The sequence below is a fragment of the Pituophis catenifer genome, unplaced genomic scaffold (genome assembly GCF_029215685.1).
Source record: "Pituophis catenifer annectens isolate HBS135680 unplaced genomic scaffold, rPitCat1.0.hap2 SCAF_3, whole genome shotgun sequence".
NCBI classification, from domain to species: domain Eukaryota; kingdom Metazoa; phylum Chordata; class Lepidosauria; order Squamata; family Colubridae; genus Pituophis; species Pituophis catenifer.
The window spans coordinates 135,287,385-135,307,283 of record NW_027256883.1 but is presented as its reverse complement, the minus strand read 5'-3'; the positions used below and the strand labels follow the sequence as shown (position 1 = coordinate 135,307,283).

The 19,899-nt window shown below is 35.5% G+C and overlaps 1 protein-coding gene across 2 annotated transcripts in view; it reads left to right on the top strand.

Annotated features, from left to right (window-relative positions):
• The window catches only part of PKN2 (protein kinase N2), a 71,281-nt gene extending 52,060 nt beyond the window's left edge, over positions 1 to 19,221 (top strand). The window contains exons 8-22 of one of the 2 annotated variants that reach the window (XM_070941220.1): positions 2,295 to 2,404; positions 4,095 to 4,238; positions 4,337 to 4,412; positions 4,675 to 4,849; positions 5,025 to 5,151; positions 6,723 to 6,850; positions 7,019 to 7,094; positions 7,298 to 7,389; positions 9,561 to 9,737; positions 13,257 to 13,319; positions 13,745 to 13,821; positions 15,275 to 15,417; positions 15,786 to 15,893; positions 16,545 to 16,625; positions 16,704 to 19,221. In XM_070941220.1, the coding sequence (XP_070797321.1) occupies positions 2,295 to 2,404; positions 4,095 to 4,238; positions 4,337 to 4,412; positions 4,675 to 4,849; positions 5,025 to 5,151; positions 6,723 to 6,850; positions 7,019 to 7,094; positions 7,298 to 7,389; positions 9,561 to 9,737; positions 13,257 to 13,319; positions 13,745 to 13,821; positions 15,275 to 15,417; positions 15,786 to 15,893; positions 16,545 to 16,625; positions 16,704 to 16,907 (1,781 nt within the window). In that variant the 3' untranslated portion in view covers positions 16,908 to 19,221. The remainder of the gene's footprint in view (positions 1 to 2,294; positions 2,405 to 4,094; positions 4,239 to 4,336; positions 4,413 to 4,674; positions 4,850 to 5,024; positions 5,152 to 6,722; positions 6,851 to 7,018; positions 7,095 to 7,297; positions 7,390 to 9,560; positions 9,738 to 13,256; positions 13,320 to 13,744; positions 13,822 to 15,274; positions 15,418 to 15,785; positions 15,894 to 16,544; positions 16,626 to 16,703) is intronic. The other variant, XM_070941221.1, reaches the window with a different exon arrangement.
• The last annotated feature ends 678 nt before the right edge of the window (positions 19,222 to 19,899 follow it).

Sequence of the window (19,899 nt, the reverse complement as noted above, 5' to 3'; positions counted from 1 at the left end):
TATATTCATGCAGACTGATGTCTTGAACAATTTTTTCTCTCAGCCCATGAATTTTTATTATTATATAACCCAAAAAGTACTATTTCAAGAATCATTAACGATAATAAGAATCTTCATTTTAAAAAAAACTAGGTTGGGTGATGTCCTCCCTACAGTTGGCCATGCCTGCTGGAGTTATAGTTCAGTGCAGTGATGTGCAAAATATTCCAGGAAATACATAATATTTATCTATTCCTCTGAAGCATGTCTGTCTGACTATTCTGGGCTGGCAGTTTTGTGGAAGTAATGTTTCTGGAATATAAAGTAGTTGATAATGTTTTAGGTGTAAACTGGCCCTCTATCCAAATTTTGGTTCATGTCTAGAATAGCACAAAACCATCAGGAAGGAAAACCAATGTAGTTTTTACCAGAATATATTGTTTACAAAATGGAATGTTTTGTACATCCTTAACTTGATGATGTCTGAAAGGTGGTAGGTTCTTTTTTCTGTTGGGAGCCTGTGATTGGGATATTGCAACTAATAAAGCATAGGCTGCCTCAAATATATTGGAACAGTTCAGCTAAAATTGAATTTTAAAATGTAATGAATGAGAAAATGAATTATATTTCCCTGTTGATTCAAAATACATATTGATTGAACCCTCCATGATTGATGAAATTAATAGCATAAATCCAAGTGATTTTTTTTTTTTTTTACAATTCCCTCACTGCTGTCTTCTTTTTCCACCTCATAATGATAATATTGCAAGACGGGTAATAATATGGACTCATACCTGTGCCCTGGTATATAGAATTGCTTACCAAGAGTCCCAGCATTCATAGTGTGAATGTAGAATGTAGGGTAGGGTACACCCTACATGTGTAGGATACACAGGAAGTCATTGACTTGTGACCACAGTTGGGACCAGGATTGTTACAGTAAGTTGGTGTGGACATAAAGCAAGTCATCACAATTTATGGCAATCCCGGTAATCCTCATTGTCGTTAACTGCGAATCTTGGGTTGTTAAACAATTATCCATCCTAATCCAAGCCTTTCCAATTCGGTCCCTCACAGCCCCAAGCCTCAATAAAGGGACTACTTCCAACTACAGCTGTCTACCACCCACCTCTATCTTTTAGCTGCCTGCATCCTGTCTTGTGGGTCAGCAAGCAGTCCCAGAACCGTACAGTTCTGGGGCTGTTTGCCATGACCCAGGAAGCTCCAGGCACGCAAGGCACACATTGCTGCTGACAAGCAAACTTTTTTTTTTACCTCCTATGTGTGCCTTCTGTTCTTTAACATTGGTCTGGAAAAGATTACTTTACCGCACCTCGGCCATTACCCTTCAATCAGATTAGTTTAAAATTAACTTTGGCATCCCTTTATTTTTCTTACTCCTCACATCAAGGAGTTTCACAGCCCCATGCATTCTACCTGGCTCTGGCCTGCCTCTTCATCCACTGTGGGGTTGTATCTGGAAGTCAGGAAAACAAGTGCAACAATAGGCCAGAGAAGCATGTTGAAGATTAACTCTTGCCCTGCCAAAATCTATCTCGCCTCCAATTTGCTTGCAAGGGGCAGGTTAATCTCTAGCCATCCTCCATTTCCTTCCCTTCTTGATCGCTTTCTAATCCCGATCTAGAACTGATCTTTATGAGTAGGGAAAGGAGACAGCTAGAGTTAGAATGTCACTGGTTCTGGGGCTCCTTGTTGATCCACAAGACGAAGTGCAAGGTGGCCAAAGGGCAGAGATGGGGAAGGTAGGCAAGTGAGAGGATTTGACCACTCCTGTGGTCATGAGTTCTGGTGGCCTGCAAAGCACCCAGATTTTGTTCATCCATTGCAATGGCTGCAATTTCAAGCATGGTTCATAAATCCATTTTTTCAGCACTGGCATAACTTCAGATGATTGCTAAATGAATGGTTGGTTGTAAGTGAAGGACTATCTGTATTTGGAGAAAAAGGAGCCAACATTTTATCTTTCTAAGAAAGGTTGAGAGAAAAAGGAAATGAGCTGTTGTTTTTTCTAGTGAGAGAAGGGGGAAAAATGCACTGCCATAGTTTGGAAAGCTTTGCACACAATGACTTGGAACATTCACACTGAGAATTTTCATCCACCATTATTGTTGTAGGTTAACCTAAACAAAGATTGTAATTACTCTTCAAACTAAGTAGAAGTTTGTGCTTTACTTACATTTTTGTACAGATTTTAAGTGGTTTCAAATTATTACTCATTGTCAGGGCTGCTTCTGTTACTGTTTTTGGAACGTCATCTTAACATTCTAAACTGAATTTACTTAATTTGCTTGCAGATGAAATCTGTGCTGTTTTGAAATTGGATAACACTGTTGTTGATCAAACTAGCTGGAAGCCTATCTCCAATCAGTCCTGGGACCAGAAATTTACACTGGAACTAGACAGAGTAAGGACCTTTTTAATACGTTTACAATGATTTTCAGTTGAGTTTGCTTCTTATGCCTAGAGAGATATTCTGACTTGGAATGTAGCTTCCCTTTCCTGAACAGAATAGAGCATTCCAGCCTTCCCTCTCTCTGAAACAAGGATGAAAATATGAGATGGTACTTACATGAGCAGAAGTGCATTCCAGTCATACATCTTTAGGATTCTGCATTAGAGTGGTCATACATTTGCAACAAATCATTTATAAGTGCTTAGCTTCTCGTGATATTAGGTAAGGTCAGTAGTAAAACATATGGAGGGTTTGAGAGACGTTTTAAGTAATTATATGTACTGTTGTAAACCAATTGTATCTGTTGAAATAATTTGTTCTTGGAGTAAAGTAAAAATATTATAAAATATAGATCATAAGTTGGGCAGCATTTCACAAGAAATTTGAGTGACCTGTTCGTACTGGGTTTTTTTAAATACTGAGAATGTTTTTTGTATATAGAGATTTAAAAAAAAAAAAAACTTATTTTATTTGATGAAGTCAGGAAATAGATTTCCTGAAACTGAGTCAAAAAGATGAAGTTTTTTGACTTTCAAAATAATGTTTCATATCTAGTCAATCGAACATTCTTAAAATAAACAACCACTTGCCCTGCCAATTTACTGCTTTCAAAGACTGCCAGCCAGTCAGTGTAAAGACAGTGAAAGGCAACTGACATTTGGCATGCTTACAAAGTTCTTCTCCATGTGTTTTTAGCTTTGCTCATATATACTTAAATCTATTCCAAATGCATTTATAGGGTATGAGTTCAGGACAAGAAGTTTTTTAAAAAAACAAATATATAAATAACATTGAACCGTGTGCTAAAATCCCCCTTAAGTTTTGATTTTCTCTTATGTGGAAGAGATCTGAGTGTAGCCGATGTGTTGAACATTCAAAGCTGATTTGTCAATCAGATTGACAAATAATATGATCTAATCTGTATATAAAGTGGCCCATTGAGGTAATGGGAAATGGCTCTACACATTAGAGGTAGGGATACAGTATTTGTGATGGGAAGGGTTGGGGAGGAAGAAGAATTAGAAAAGTAGCAAACTGAAATGAAGGTACCCCTCGATCCTTGCATCTTGTTTAGTGTACCTACACGCATGTTATTAGTCTTCACTATAAAATAAACGGTTCCTTTTGGAATTAATATAGAGTAGTTTACTTTTATCCAGCATTAGGGTTGCGGATCATAAATTACTCTATTCTAGCCTTCCAAATGCCACCCAGCTTTTACAGGATTAAGCTTTTCATTTTAGTATTTTTAACATTTTGAGAATTGCAGAAATAATATCCTTTACTTCTTAATTATGATTGATTCAATACATGGAAGCAAAAGAAGATTCTTCTCTAGTCTCCAATGATTCTCCTTAAAATTTGTAACAGCATTGGAATTATTTTTTATCATATAGTTGGCCATTCATTTTATGGATATAACATCTGAGCCAGTTTATGCAGTACTGCACTAGCTTGGAAGCGGCAGGTAAATTCATGAATTAATTCTGTGGGCAGAAAAGAAAGGTGGTTTCTTCCATTGCTAAAGTCATCTGTTCCCCCAAGGTAGGGTGATTTTGGTGTAAGAATATTTCCAGCTAGGTCTGCTCAAATCTAGTAAATATAAAAACTTAGCTTCGGTTTGTTTCTTATTGTTCTTCAGTCACGTGAGTTAGAGATTTCTGTTTATTGGCGTGATTGGAGATCTTTGTGTGCCGTGAAATTTCTGAGGTTAGAAGACTTCTTGGATAATCAGCGACATGGAATGTGTCTCTATCTTGAACCTCAGGGTACTTTGTTTGCAGAGGTAAGGGCAAATACTTTTAGTAAATATTTTAAGTCTTGTGAAGTCCTGTTTCCAAAAAGTATTAGTCTGCATTCTAATACCTATTGCCTGAATTGCAGGTTACATTTTTTAATCCTGTTATTGAAAGAAGACCAAAACTTCAGAGACAAAAGAAAATTTTCTCCAAGCAACAAGGTGAGGGGGGTTGGTTTTATAGTTTTAGCACTTGGTCCTAGAATTAATAAAAATTGATGCTGATATGTCAACATTTCATTAAAGATAATTCTTCATAATTTGTCAACAAGGCTTTAATAAGAAAGAAAAAAAAATAGGAAATACGACATGCACAGCTTATCCATCACAAGTAATAAACTAATGAATATATGAATTCTCATTTAGTTATAGCTTTTGGTGATAAATAAAGAAATTACTTAGGCTTTGTTTTCTTTATCCACAGGCAAAACATTTCTCAGAGCTCCGCAAATGAATATTAATATTGCCACTTGGGGAAGATTGGTGAGAAGAGCTATTCCAACAGTAAATCATACTGGGACCTTCAGCCCTCAAGCCTCTGTGCCTGCTACAGTATCAGTAGCTGATGCTCAGATTTCTGGATTAGGTTCACCAACTAGGTAAGTAAATGGCTAAAATGAACACATTTCACATGTTAAAATTCATGTGAAACATTTGCAGCATAAAAAAAACCTAGATGCTTATCACTGGAATTTTTTTAAAAAGAAAATTAAATAATTGTGTAGAATTCTGCTCATATGGTCAACAGGCTTACGGTGAACTTTTTTTCCCAAGTGATTCCCCTGTAGGTAAATTGGTGTTTGAACTTGACCCTGAACCCACCTATCCTCCACGCGTATCTTCTCATGGAGAAATCAGTGAACCTTCGCCTGAACCAAAGTCTCCGCCTACCCCCACACAGGCAAGGCTCCTCATTTAGAATTCTATTGCAGTTTCTTTGCTTGATTGTTGTGAGCTGCCCAGAGTTGTTGAGAATTGGGCAGCTTAAAAGTTCAGTAAATTGTTGCGTGGTTGTTTTAAAAATGTTTAATTTACTATGTAATTTTTAAAAATGCCATCTTAAAATGAATACGATAGATGAATGTTCTTCCTGTTGTGATTTTGAGCAATGTGTTTAGGGGCCGGGATGTTGGATGAAGACTGGTGAGCTCCATGCTCAAGACCCTTGTTGTTGCCCATTGAACTCAGACAGACAGAAATTAATTTCAGCCGTTGACCAATAAAAATACAATAAATAAAATGAACAACACAAAGCTGTCCCTTAACAATAAGAACTATGAGCAACCATTTGTGGGCGAATTTTACACATAACGTAGCAAAATTTTATTTTAGAGAAATAAATTTCTTATTTATCAGATAAGTGCAGATAAAGGCTATCAGAGTGCCCCAGAAATGTAAATAAAAAAGGTGTTATCAACTCATGGCGAACATCCCAATACAGAACTGTCAATACAGAAAAACATGGGCTGTTGTTTCTGTGGCACCCATATCATAAGGCAATATTGGATTTCATATGGGGTTTTCTTATATTTCCCTTTCAGGACACCTGTGAGGAGCTTATATTCATTGTATTTTGCACAAAAGCTGATCATTTTCTCTCTGCCAAACCTACTTAGTATAGGTTTAGTATAGGGAGGATGAAATTAGTAGAGGTCTCCAAGTAAGCCACCTTGAGCTCTCAAAGAAAAAGGAAGAATATAAACAAATAAGTTCATGGGTTTTGGTATTTTAAAAATGTAATCATGAAGCTGTTGTTTCCTTTAAATGACTGCTTAAATAATTGCTTTTGCATTGTTTCCTTCCCTCACGATTTAGCTGGTTGCTTGATTAAATTCGGTGTGTGTGTGTGTTCACTTCATAATGAAGATCCTTTAAAAATCTAGTCAGATAAAAACAGATGTCAGCCATATTTTGTGATAATATATTCTTGGAAGAATGTTCCAAAATTTGGGGGACAACACACAGAATGTTTGGATGCATATTTTTGTGGTGGTGCAGATATGGAAAGAGAGACAGTCTAGTCTCCCTTAAGAGTGTGCATAATATTTTAAAAGGTCTAAAAGAGGGTTATAAATAACATGCCCAGTCATTCATAGCTAGTAATGTTCTTTCAATATATGGCTATAAATTGAACCTTTCATAATGGAGAAGTACTTCATAGTTTTTCTTTGAATACAGTACATGTGAATAAGAGATAGATATAGATTTGATATAGATATATCAAATATCTATAGGGGAGTTTGGGCTTTCTAGATTGCCTTTAACTTTTCCTGTTTCAGGGTCTTGTTAACTTTCTAAGTTTTATAGAAGTATAGAAATATAGCAAAAGTGCTTTTTATAGATGATTTTTCAAATCATGGCTCTGAAAAACTACCACTCTAGTTTTACTCTTCTAAATTAAGCATACTTCTCAAATTTCTGGCATATTTTTGAACCTTCTTTCTTTTTTATTTGTTTCTCAAATTTTCACAGGATGTGGAAACATTTGATTTTGAGAACAACAAAAATAATTTTGTTCCAAAATTTCAACCAGAAATTATTTGTGAGACTCAGATTTCAAATTCTGATACTGAGTATAAACAAGTGCCCGAAGATAGAAGGTAAGCTGTTGTGTTACTTTTATATGACTTCATGCTGAATAAGGCTATGCAAAAAAATGTGCTTTGCAAATGCATTGATGGGAGCTTCCCAGAGAACGTGAACTGCTTTGCTTTAGTATTTCAAGAAGGGTTGGATTCTCATTTTGTTTTTAAATTTGTATATTTCAGAATACAACAGAGATTTCAGTTTAGTTTACAAGATTTCCGATGTTGTGCTGTTCTGGGTAGAGGACATTTTGGAAAGGTACCTGTGAGAGCTAAAATTACAATTTTGTATATTTGACATACTTCTGTAACTACATAGCTATACTTGAGGCTTACTTGCTTTTAGTATGTTTAGAGAATCTGTGTGAATTTGTGTCCACTTCAAAATGATTGTCAGTCTAAAGGAAATATTTAACCAATAAGATTTTTTAAACAATAAAAACACACTGTTTTGTATTTCAGGTCCTATTGGCTGAGTATAAAAATACTAATGAAATGTTTGCTATTAAAGCCTTAAAAAAAGGAGACATTGTTGCTAGAGATGAAGTAGACAGGTTAGTATAAAGGGGAGTAATACTTAAATATGAATGTGTTTTTAATTATTTCTGTGTTGTTTTAAGTTGTTGTTCAGAAACAAGCTAGAATTGGGGTGACCAGTGAAATGGTGAGATTTGCGGATGATGCAAATAATAAGAAATTATAGCAAACAGTTCCAAAGGGATTTTCTAAATTTATGTGAATTGGCATTGAAAAGATAAAGATAAAGTTCAACATATAAAGTGATATGATATGAAAATATTTTCTAGTTTCAAAATTTTCCTGCAGAATTGAATACTTCAGTTAAAAATATTGATCCAGTTTGTGACTATTATGAAAAAGACATCCTGAGATTCATTATAAAGGAATACAGGTAGTCCTCGACTTACAACAGTTTGTTTAGTTACTGTTCAAAGTTATAATGGTACTGAAAAAAGTGACATGTTTTTCACACTTAACGACTGTTGCAGCATCTCTATTTTGTGATCAAAATTCAGATGCTTGGCAACTGATTCATATTTGTAACAGTTGCAGTGTCCCAGGGTCATGTAATCCCCTTTTGTGACCTTCATGCAAACAAAGTCAATGGGGAAGCCAGATTCATTTAACAACAGTGTTACAACTGCAGTGATTCACTTAACAACTGTGCCACATAAAATGGGGCAAAATTCACTTAGCAATTTAGAAATTCGGAGCTCAATTGTGGTTGTAAATTGAGAACTGCTTGTAACATTTCATCAATATTATACAGCACATTTGGAATGCAGTTTTATACACAACTTTAGTCATCACACATTTAAAAAAATACTGTAGAATGAAATAAATTGTAGAAAGGAATAATAAAAGAAATTGAGTAGATAGAATAATTTACGTGTTTAGTTTCATTAGATTACAGAAATTCAACTACATAAAGGCACAGTTGAGTTAAATAGAAATTAGTGCGCTGGGAGTACAAAGAATTTTCCTCTTATTACTACAATTAAGTTGAATGATCAGATAAGAGGATAAGAGTTAATGTAGTTAATGGTTGTTAGAAGATTTGCTGATAATCACCAATTTGGGACAGTTTTAAAAGCAGAGGAATTCAGGGCAGAGAAGATTAATGACTGCTAATGATGACAACTATGTATTACATCCAGTATTAGAACCAATGGGATTTACATTCTGGCCTTCTATGAATGAAAAAAAAACATGCTGGAACATGCTGGTCAATTGGTCTCCATTGGTTCCTTTTACTACAGGAGTGGCTAAACAAACACGTTGGATGACTTTATGAAACAACCACTAAAGCTGGTATTATTTGTAGATTCAGGCTCCTTTTATATTGTCAGGAGGATCACACCAAGCTCTCTAATAATACTTTACAAACAAGTTCAGAAAATCTAATTTTTTTTGAAAATCTGTGAAAAATTTTTCATAGAATTATAGGGTATATATTTTTCTATCTTTTATATGGTGTGAACCTTGAACCCATTATTTGTAAATATACATATTTGAAAATATGTTTAACTGAACGTAATTACAAATAACTGTAGGATGAGAGTGTAAAGTAAACTTAAGCATGTGTCAACAGGAAATCTGTTATTGTGTTAACAGCTGTTTACCTCTTTTTCTCAGTATGTGCAACATGAGTGTATATCCTCTTCTAGGAACACAAACATAACATTTGTTTGTATCACTGTGGAAATTCTACGAGCCTGAGTGCTAAATTATTTATATTTATATAAGTTTGTCATATTGAATGTAGTGTGGTGCAATGTAGTATAGCATGATATATAAATATAATATGCTATACTATGATACAATATATACTATATTGTATATCATATAATATGTATAATATATAATATAGTATATAATATATGATATGATATATATAAATATATTTAAGGAGCCCATTCTAAGCTTCTGTACTTACTTATTGAGTATCTTTTTGCCCAACAGTTATAGTTTTTTTATTTACTTGGGTATTGGCACTTAAAAAACAGCTGTATAATTGTTATACAATAAGCCTCTAAGGGCTGTTTTGATATAATCTTGTCATTTATTTCCACCATTTGTTTTTGATCTTTTATATCAGGTTATATGAATTGATCTTCTGGACTTTTTTTTTTCTTTTAACTTGTTTTTCTGATATACTAATGGAAAAATAAATCACGTTACTTTTTTTCTGTCTTTCGACTTTCAGTCTTATGTGTGAAAAGCGAATTTTTGAAACTGTGAACAGTGTAAGACACCCCTTTTTGGTGAACCTCTTTGCCTGTTTTCAAACCAAAGATCACGTGTGCTTTGTAATGGAATACGCTGCTGGTGGGGATCTCATGATGCACATACACACTGATGTCTTTTCTGAACCAAGAGCAATGTAAGTTTTCAGCCTTCATATCATCTCCAGTATCTTGTAAATTAATAGATTTTTGGAATTTGGCTGGTGAGAATACTGAGGACATGACTGTTATTTCTTGCTTAACTGAATTTAGATTAGAAGACAAATTACTGTTCAGAATTTGGTTTAAGACAGTAGTGATTGTCTAACTTTGATAAAGATACCTCATTCATAATTACAATGAGAGATATTCTTTGAGTTAGATGTTTTCATGTTTTTACTAGTTTAATGTGTTTTATTTTTTTTATTGTTTAAAAATGTTTGCTATATATGTTTTGAATTTTGAGCTGCCCAGAGTTGTTTGCTGAGATGGACAGCTATAGAAATTAAATATAGATATTCCTCGACTTACAACACTCCATTTAGTGACTGTTCAAAATTACAATGGCACTCAAAAAAGTGACTTACAACCATTTTTAACACTCATGACCATTGCAGCATCCCCATGGTCATGATCAAAATTCAGATGCTTGGCAACTCCCTGAGTCCTCAGGGAGAAGGGCGGTATACAAATTCAAAATAAAATAAAAATAAATAAAAAATAAACTGGCATGTATTTATGACAGTTGCAGTATCCCAAGGTCATGTGCTACTCTCTGACAAGCAAAATCAATGGGGAAGCTAGATACATTTAACAACCAGGTTACCAACTTAACAAAACTTGACTACCCACTAGATTAGGCAGTATGGCAAAGTTAACATGATCCTTGGGGCATAAAGCCTGAACAAAAGTGAACTTCTTACTTCCTGGAAAATAATAACTGCTGACAGTTGTCTTTGGGTGGTGACAGTTTTCTAGAGCTTAAAAAACAAAGAGTTGCACACGGCTCGGTTAGAAATCAGCAGATTTTAAGCTTGTGGGATTCTGTTTTGCCAGAATCCTTAGATCGACCCATCAGAGAAGGTCTTTAAAAAAACCTAAATTTTCATGACAAGTGAAGTGGAACATTGGACTTACAATGCAAGTTCCTTTTCTTCAGTTGAGAGAAGGTGCCTGAAATCTGGATGACTCCTGCTACTTTCTCTGATTAGCAAGACTGAAAGTTTAATAACAACCCCTAGAATGAGAAGAAGAACTCCTTTGCCATCCCTTTCAGGGATGTAAAAAAAAAAAAACCATTTTATTCTCCAAATGAAATTCAAGAGAAAAAGAATGAGGGAAAAAAAACCATTGAAAAGCTAGTCTTGCTCCATGGTAAAACATCAACAGGAAAGTAAAAATACTCTCCATCCAGTATAGAGAAGGAACTTGGGCAGTTAAATTCGGAGCTTTATTTTTTTGCAATTGAATGTTGAAATATGGACATTTACAGTACACTATCTGTAGACAAATGAAAGCATATCATCTCTACAGCACAATAAGCTTTTTAAGCAGTATTATTTATTTATTTATTTATTTACATACATGTATTGGCCGTCCACCTACAGTGGACTTTTGAGTAGCATAGAAAACTAATAAAACAACTAAGACATTAAATCAACAGGTAGCGCCGACTTACATGCCTTAATAACATATGCCACAAAACAGAAAGTGGCCCCTCAGCAAATAATAAACTTCAATCTCAGGAAAGAGGGTGTCATCCTTACCTTTGTTCCAGAGGCTGAGGGCTGTAAGAGGGAAGGAAGGCACACTTCCCAGATCCCCACGAAATGTCAGTGTTTAATGAAGATAACCTGGAATGCACCCATTCTGTTGGAAATACTGGTTGGGCAGAAAAGAGATAAATGGTCTCTCAGGTATTCAGGCCTATGCCATACAGGGCCTTATAGATATTTAGCAGCACCTTGAATTGCACTCAGAAGGCAACCAGTGTAGCTCACGTAGCAGTGGTGACACATGGACACACCAAGAGACATCCGTTACTGCTTACACTGTTGCATTTTGAACCAGCTGTAGCCTCTTAGGGTTTTTCAAGTAGAAGTTGTGTCCTAATAATATAGAATTCTAGTCCTAACTTAGGCACAAAGCCAGCTGGATGACCTTAGGCCACTTATGCTTTCTCAGGCTTTGGAAGGAGGCATTGGCAAACCACTTCTGAAATTTTGCCAATAAAACTGCCGGGACTTGTCCAGACAGTTGCCAGGAGTCAACACTGACTCAAAGGCACCAAAAAGAGAGAGAGAGAATAAAATAAATAGCAAAATAATAACCTGCATAAACACCAGATTCCATTGCAAGAATCTATTGCTTCCTCATTTACCAAGCTTTAATCCCTCAGACCACAAAGGACAGGCCATCTTTCTTTAGATCTTCTATTAATAGAAGAAGGAGGTATTTTTTCTTTGAGAAATATAACAAGCTATATTGCTAAAAAAGAAAAGTCCCATAGAAGATCTTAAGAACCAAGATGACTCCAGGGAATATAAATGTCTTTGCTTTTAAAGGTTACATGTATCAAGCCCTGATAAGTTAGCCTCCTACTTCGTTGAACATAACAGAATCATCTTACTACCAAAGGAATTAACTTCTTCCTGCCCTCAGATCATATTAAAATAGCTTTCTGATGCTCAGCAACTGGATGTTTTTCAACTTCTCCAAAAGGGGAGAAAGGCAAATTAGTCTTACATTTGAACTTTACAGTCCATATTATATAATTTTACTTTTGATATTGTGTGCATTTGCTCCCCAAATACAGACCGCAGAGTATTGGAACTAGCATTTATTCTGTCAAAGTCAGAATCCCTTCTTGACTAGATGAAAAAGCTTGCAGAGCATTTAATTTAATTTAATTTAATTAATTAAATTTATATGCCACCCCTCTCTGAAGACTCAGGGCGGCTCACAATACATTTAAAAAAATCATTATAAAAAGACATTGAAAAATTTAAAAACATTAAAAGCATTAAAAACTCATTTACACCATTCATGGGCGGATCTCGCCAGATCACAAGAGCGAGATCAACAGCCCCAGGCCTGCTGGAAAAGCCAGGTTTTCACCGCTTTTCGGAAGGCCAATAGGGTGCTTAATAGCATTAAGCATTGCTCTTATGGGGATATCTGGAGACAGGTATTGCACAGTCCTGATGAAATCCTGGGAAAAGTAAAAACAGCCAGATTTACTGTAGCCCAAGAACACAATGCCAGAACTCAACTGGGTCTTTTGCGATGGGATCCTGGAAGGCAAGGAGGCAATTCCTTTAGACAAGAATCAGGATCGGGCCAGTAGCACAGATTTTGTGTCCAAAATTTCGCCACAGCAAGTATAATGGAAATGTGCCCCAATTGACAGACAGTATTTCCTTACATGGGAATCTCCAGAGATTGGAAGGATGGCTACATTGATAGCTTCTCCAAAGAGGTCTGGAATATAGAAGACTCACCCCATTTTATGACTGCTCCTTCATCTTTTGTGCATAGGAGTCGGGGGGGGGGGGGAGATTCCTGCTCTACTCTCACATGGATGTTGTGATTTGGGTCTGAAATGTTGTTCTTTGCAGTAATGTAAATAAATGTGCAAAATGGATGAGGACCAAAACATTGTATTTCTCTCCAAACAGATTTTATGCTGCATGTGTAGTTCTTGGCCTGCAATATTTACATGAGCACAGGATAGTTTACAGGTAAATATTTCAAAAAGATAGTGTTCCATTTCATTTTATGTTCTGCTACGTATGTGAACCTGGTTTAAATGCTGCTGTCGTTATGATTGATAAAATCGTTCCTTTTCTTTTCTAGAAGAAATTAATGCTATTGGATGTTTGTACATTATTAGGTTTTGTTCAGATTGAAAAAAGGAAACGTTAACAATTAGTAAATATTACCAAGTGGTGACTCTCTAAAATAGCCTTCAGCAGATTGGGTAACTTCCCAATGTGTAGACATTAATTACAGTCAATGTGACTTTTGCTAAAAATTCTTGAGATTCTCCTTTCCATAGGTCACGCAACCCAGCCTGGGGAAGGCAGCTCTATAGCTTAGCAATTAGATAGTTGGGTTGTTGTTTTTGTTGTTTTACTAATTTTTTTTAACTTTATTTCTTTGGTAGAGATCTAAAGCTGGATAACCTGTTGCTGGATACTGAAGGCTTTGTTAAAATAGCTGACTTTGGTCTCTGCAAGGAAGGTAAGTTTTTGGGGTTTTTGGCTGATAATATTTACTTCTACTACTGAACATGTTGTGGTGATTGCAGATAGCAACTTTTCCCATCAGCAGGAGAATGATTAAGAACAGAATGTGTTACAGTAATTCAGGCTAGGAACTCTATTGCTAAGTGATGCACTCACAAAGCATGATGTCATATGACAGCAATTGCAGCAGCACCAGTTGCTGCTATTAAGGGACTTCCATGTGATGGTTAGGTGTGATGTCACATGACTGACATTTTCAATCTCCTAACTACTTTCCCCTTGAGTTAGCTTGTTGGAAACCAGCAGTGAAGCAGTAAAGCAAATGGCGATCACATGGGGTGGTGCCAAAGCTGCAGTTACGAGGATCAGTTGTAAGTTTCCTTATTCAGGGTCTTTGTAACTTTGAACAGTCACTGAACAAAGTGGTTGTGTTGTTAAAAACGAGGACTACCTGTACTTATGATAGGTGTGCTCTGTGAATGTGCAGAATGAAGATGCTGTATAAAGTCCTACATCTCGCTTTATGTGTCCTTGATGTAATAATTGCCACATTAATATGAGCAAGCTACAATCTCCATTGCAGGAAGAGTAGTAGGCTTTATGAATAGTGGCATTGGCTAAGTGTGCCATATGAAAGCTTTAATCTTAAGAAAACTGTGCCTTGTTCGTAAGTGGAGACTTTTTTCTTTGTCCTCCAGTTTCCTCTGCTCTATTTTTCAGAGCACCAGTTCAGCAGCTTTCAGTATGATTCAGGAAACTGAGAGTTATAAATAGAAGTCCCTTAAATTTAGCAGTACCTCCTCAAAGTTACTTGGTATGTCTTTAACATTGTACTGTAGCAAACATTATTTTATTCCTAAGGATAGAGATGGTGGGAAAACAAGGCACAATTCAAATACATTATTTAAAAATCTCTGTTTGCAAACCATTGGTTCAGATATTAAATTCAAAGGAAGTTTAGTTACATTTTTGAATTCATATTTGGGTTCAAATTGTCATAATCATTCAGAAGCCATCAAAACTGTATCTCATTGTCAGAACTACAAGCAACCCTAATTGACACTTGAACTGTTGGTTTACTTAGGATTCTTGCACTGCAAGGTGACGATAAAAAATACGTGGGTACAATGGGAAAATAGCTCAGAAATAGCTTCATTTCATATGAAAAACTTGTGTGACTCTGCACATTCATGAATACCATTTTATCAACTGAATTAAAAACGCTAAATTTGGCCAGTTTTTTAAAAAAGAAACAGATTTGAAAACCAGGTATAATCCTGATTCAGCACTTTGAATGGAAACATTAAATTGACTTCATTAAACATATAGACATCAAATTGATTTGAGTGTTTAAATGGAATTGACAACATAAATCAAATTTGAGTCAGTCTGTACAACCCTGACAGATGTATATCTAAATCTTCGTGTAATTTGTGTAACCATTGCAGGAATGGGATTTGGTGACAGAACAAGTACATTCTGTGGCACGCCAGAATTTCTTGCTCCAGAAGTATTGACAGAAACATCTTATACAAGAGCTGTAGATTGGTGGGGTCTTGGTGTACTCATCTATGAAATGCTGGTTGGTGAGGTAAGCTTCACAAAAAGTATGGAGGTTAATAGACACATTTTTCTGTAAATGTAGTGTGTACATTTATGTAGTATAAGGAGAGTTGTACTCTTCAGAGTACAACTCTCCTTATGCCTGAACGCATGGTGGTGGCAGATAGTCTGCAAATTTGGCCCTGGTCTCCCTCATTTGAGCATTCCTCAAGTGAATGCCTTAATGGGATTGACTATTCTTTTTCAGTACTGGTTTACTTTAAGTTTGATTTAATAATGCTGTTTGGGGACAAAAGAATGAGAGAGATCAGATACACACTTGCTCAATACCTACATTATTTTAATACCTTAAAAAATGGCTTTGAATTACCATTTCTAAGAAGGGGTTTTTTTCAGTCTCCTTTCCCAGGAGATGATGAAGAAGAAGTTTTTGACAGTATTGTAAATGATGAAGTAAGATATCCTCGATTCCTGTCTACAGAAGCTATCTCAATAATGAGAAGGGTAAGACTGTATTTCTGAAATAGGTATTGTAACATTAAAGTATGATTTACTGGTACTAATAACAACATACCTTGTCCCAGTGCCATTGAATAGAAGTGCTGAATGCATGGCCTTTAATTTAACGGCAGGAATGATATAACTGAGAATTTAGAAGGACATTCCCCCTCCCCTCTATCAATGGACTTCAGAGAAGGTACTATTATGCAAGTAGAAATGCAACCAGAGGCTTGCTGATGGTTAAGGACTAAACCTTGAATGCATACAAAATAGAAAATTAGAATTCTAATTAAATGCATGAGGGCAAATAAAACTGGAAACTTAACGAGCAAATTAACTGGCTTTATTCTGTTTAGCTTGCTTAAATAGTATTTATAAATTGAAGGTGCTTCAGGACAATGTTTCTAATTGTCTAATTGGATAGCCCTGGTTCACTATTCTGGTAAACCTCAAATGTTTTGAAATACGAACAAAAGTAATGATAATAAAAAACTTGATTTGACTAGTTTTCAGAGAAAGCAGCTTCTGTTTCCTGTCTTTGTCTAAACTTAGTGTCTCTATCCAGACTATGATTCTGTACTTGATTTGTTTAGAGTAGTATCATACTGTACATAGAAAAGAATGACCTGACTTCATTCCTGACATTGTTTTCAGCTTCTGAGGAGAAATCCAGAGCGTCGCCTTGGTGCTGGGGAAAAAGATGCTGAAGATGTCAAAAAGCATCATTTTTTTCGGGTGAGTGCCATCTCTCAAGCATGGTTACAATGTAACGATAGCCAGAAGCACAACACTTAACTGGTGCTCTTTTTACAGTTAATTGACTGGAATGCGTTGCTCGCCAAGAAAGTGAAGCCCCCTTTTGTCCCAGTCATAAGAGGAAGAGAAGATGTCAGCAATTTTGATGATGAATTTACCTCAGAAGCGCCTATTCTCACTCCACCTCGGGAGCCTCGGATACTTTTGGAAGATCAGCAGGAAATGTTCAGGGACTTCGACTACATTGCTGATTGGTGTTAATCTTTTAGTCACTGTGAAAATTCCAGCCGATTTGCTCCCCAGGACAACTTTCTCCCATTGCCCTAAGAAGACCGTTCTTTGGATCGCTCTCTGCTGCCCGTAGCTTCTGATTTTTAAATCATATGAAGATTTTAAACAGTACTGTTTTTAATACAGAGGAGGCATGGCCTCTCTTTTGTATATCTTTTTTGTTTCTTTCTAACCTTGAGCACTGGAAAGCAATTTTGTGCAGCTCTTGAAGCTGATTCGGTGGGTGCGGGCTGTTTTCCACATTCACATGGGCACCCTTGTACTGTATCTTTATTCTTCCAGAGAAGAAAGCATCACAAAACACCTGCCTTACAAAGTGGGACCATAAACAGATAACTAAGCTAGACCGATCACCTGCCCGAGTTTTAAGGAAAAAAAACAAAAGCTGTCGGTCCTTTTCAGAAGAATGAACATCCCCCCAAAATGGTAGAACTCAAAGACTGTCGAGCACACTAGTGACTTGATTTCTCAAAATACATATTACAAACTAATGCCTTGTTTAACAAACTCTATGGTATTTATTAGTGAGGAGATGCTTCAAAATCTTACCTATGTCAAAGCAGCGTCAGTGCTTCCATTTGCAGGAAGGAAGAAAAAAAGACTGGTCCTAAAGGTTTACCAAAGTCACTTGCTAAACAGATGTGTTTGCCTTTAAATCTTGTTAAACACTGTTCAGAAATAACCAGCAAATATGAAGAATGTAATGAATGTTTTTCTAGTCTTAACCAGGAATACTCGTAAATGTATGACTTTCCCTTAAATATGCAATCACTGTTCTATATTTTTAAAGTTGTGTATTTTCCACATTAACTTCAATCATATTCTAGCAAATCAGTATATCTAGTTATCTCATTCATCATACATTTGCTGTTCAAAATGTTCAAAACATTCATGTTTAAAGAATGAGGAACTGTATTGTATACATCCAGTATACATGTATATTTGGAAACTATACTTTTGCTTAAATCATATAGATTAACTGTACACTTTTAGTTTTGTCCAGTGGCTGTTTGAATGTATTACTGAAATCCAGATTTAATGGTGAAAACCCACTTGTATACATTTTTATGGCCACTGAATTCAGTAATCATCATCGGAAATTACTGAGAATAAGGGTAAAAGCAATATGTTTTAAGAGAATGTATAAATATTTTTGATAAAACTTGTATATTTTAAGTCTCTTAACACTATGCTGTACCTCAAAAGTTAAAATATCTTTGACCAGATGCTGTGTGTTTGCTTTACAGACTTTAATGTAGTTAGACATTCTGAAAGAACAAAATCATGTTTAAATCGGTGGAAAGCAACATTCCACTTTGTCAGTATATGTGTTTGTGATCAACTTCATTTCCTAACACCAGAAGATCAAGAATAAGCATTAAGTTTTTAATTAGTAGACTTACTATTCAATCTGGAATGTGGTTCAACATCGATAAGTCACACACAGGGCAGATGTTGCAAGAAAGTAGAGTAACATCAATAAGGAGTTTGTGTGGGGATGCTGGGGGGGAGGTATTTTTTTCATAATCTGTTCCATCACCCCATTCAAACTATTTTGTTTCAGTATGATAGCTGGGGACTCTATTCATATTTTATAACCTTACAAGAATATAAGGAATAAGAAGGTTGCCAGAACAACGTATCTGTAAATTCCTTCATAAGGAAGATAAATACTTTATAAAAATCATGAATATTACTAAGTTGCAGTTTTTTTAAAAAAATTGCACTATCATTTTTCAGTATGCTAATTTGGTTTTTTTTTTTTTTTTTCAAATGGCTACATCTTAATTAAGCAAAACACTACATATCTGAGGTACAATCTGCCAACCCCTTCCTTATTATTTCTATAAACAGCTGGGTCCCTGGTAGGTGCTTCAAATTTAAAATCCTATGGAAGAAACTTTTTGTAAGTATAAATTGTACAGAAATGTTTGTAATCTTGAATTTCTGAAAATCACATTAGAGGCAGGGTATTTTCACAATTAAGCTGAATGAAAGCACTAATTTTATCTAGTTTTGAAAAATAGGCAAATTAAGTTTTAAACTCTAGATTGTAAATATATTTTGCTATACATATGTGGCTGCTGAAGCACTTTGTAAAAAAAATTAGGGTATTTTAGAATGGTACACTATGCATTTAAATGAAATGTGCCTTTAACAGTGTAATAGAACAAAATATCTGCAATTAACTCAAAATTTAAATAGTGAAATTTGTATAGGAAAAAAATTACTGATTTGAATTATAATCTTGTGTTTGATCTTTAGATAAATGATGTCTTTGGAACTTTGTGTGAATTACTTTTTCTTTCAAGGTGGATAAATATCTGCTTTGTTTTTTAAACATTTAAGAAACCTCCCTTAGGTGCCATCTTCTAATCAAAACAGTTTATAGAGCTGCTTAGGAAATTCCTTAATGGTTCACTTGGGAAACTGATTGTTTGAAACTTCTGTGCAGTATTCAGTGGGTAAATTGGAAGCTGAACTAATAATTTTCAGTATATGGTTTCAACTGGAATGAGTATCCCTCCCACACAGGCTGAATTTAAACTTCACACTAAACTCTGTTTTATATGCATTACAGTAGCCTAAATCACCACACCACTATGGCAAGAGTCACATAATCCAGTAAACCCAAACTGCATTTATGTGTAGTATGTTTACATTACAATTCATGGGATGGGAAGGGGGTACTAAGGCCTGCATTGAAAGCTTGGGAGGACTTGGGTTATTACGAAGTATTGCTGAAGATTGGCCCTAAAATAATTCTCAGCATAATTCTCAGCTTTTATCTCTCTCTCATTTCTTGACAAGAGTTTTTAAAGCAGCTCCTTTTTCAAAATGAGATGATTCTTTCCCAATGCATTGTCTCATTATTGTACCCAAGAGAGAAACAAATGGAAATAATTGCGTGAAATACACTTAGAGCCCTTCCAAACCATTCATTGAGAAAAGCCCACCAGTT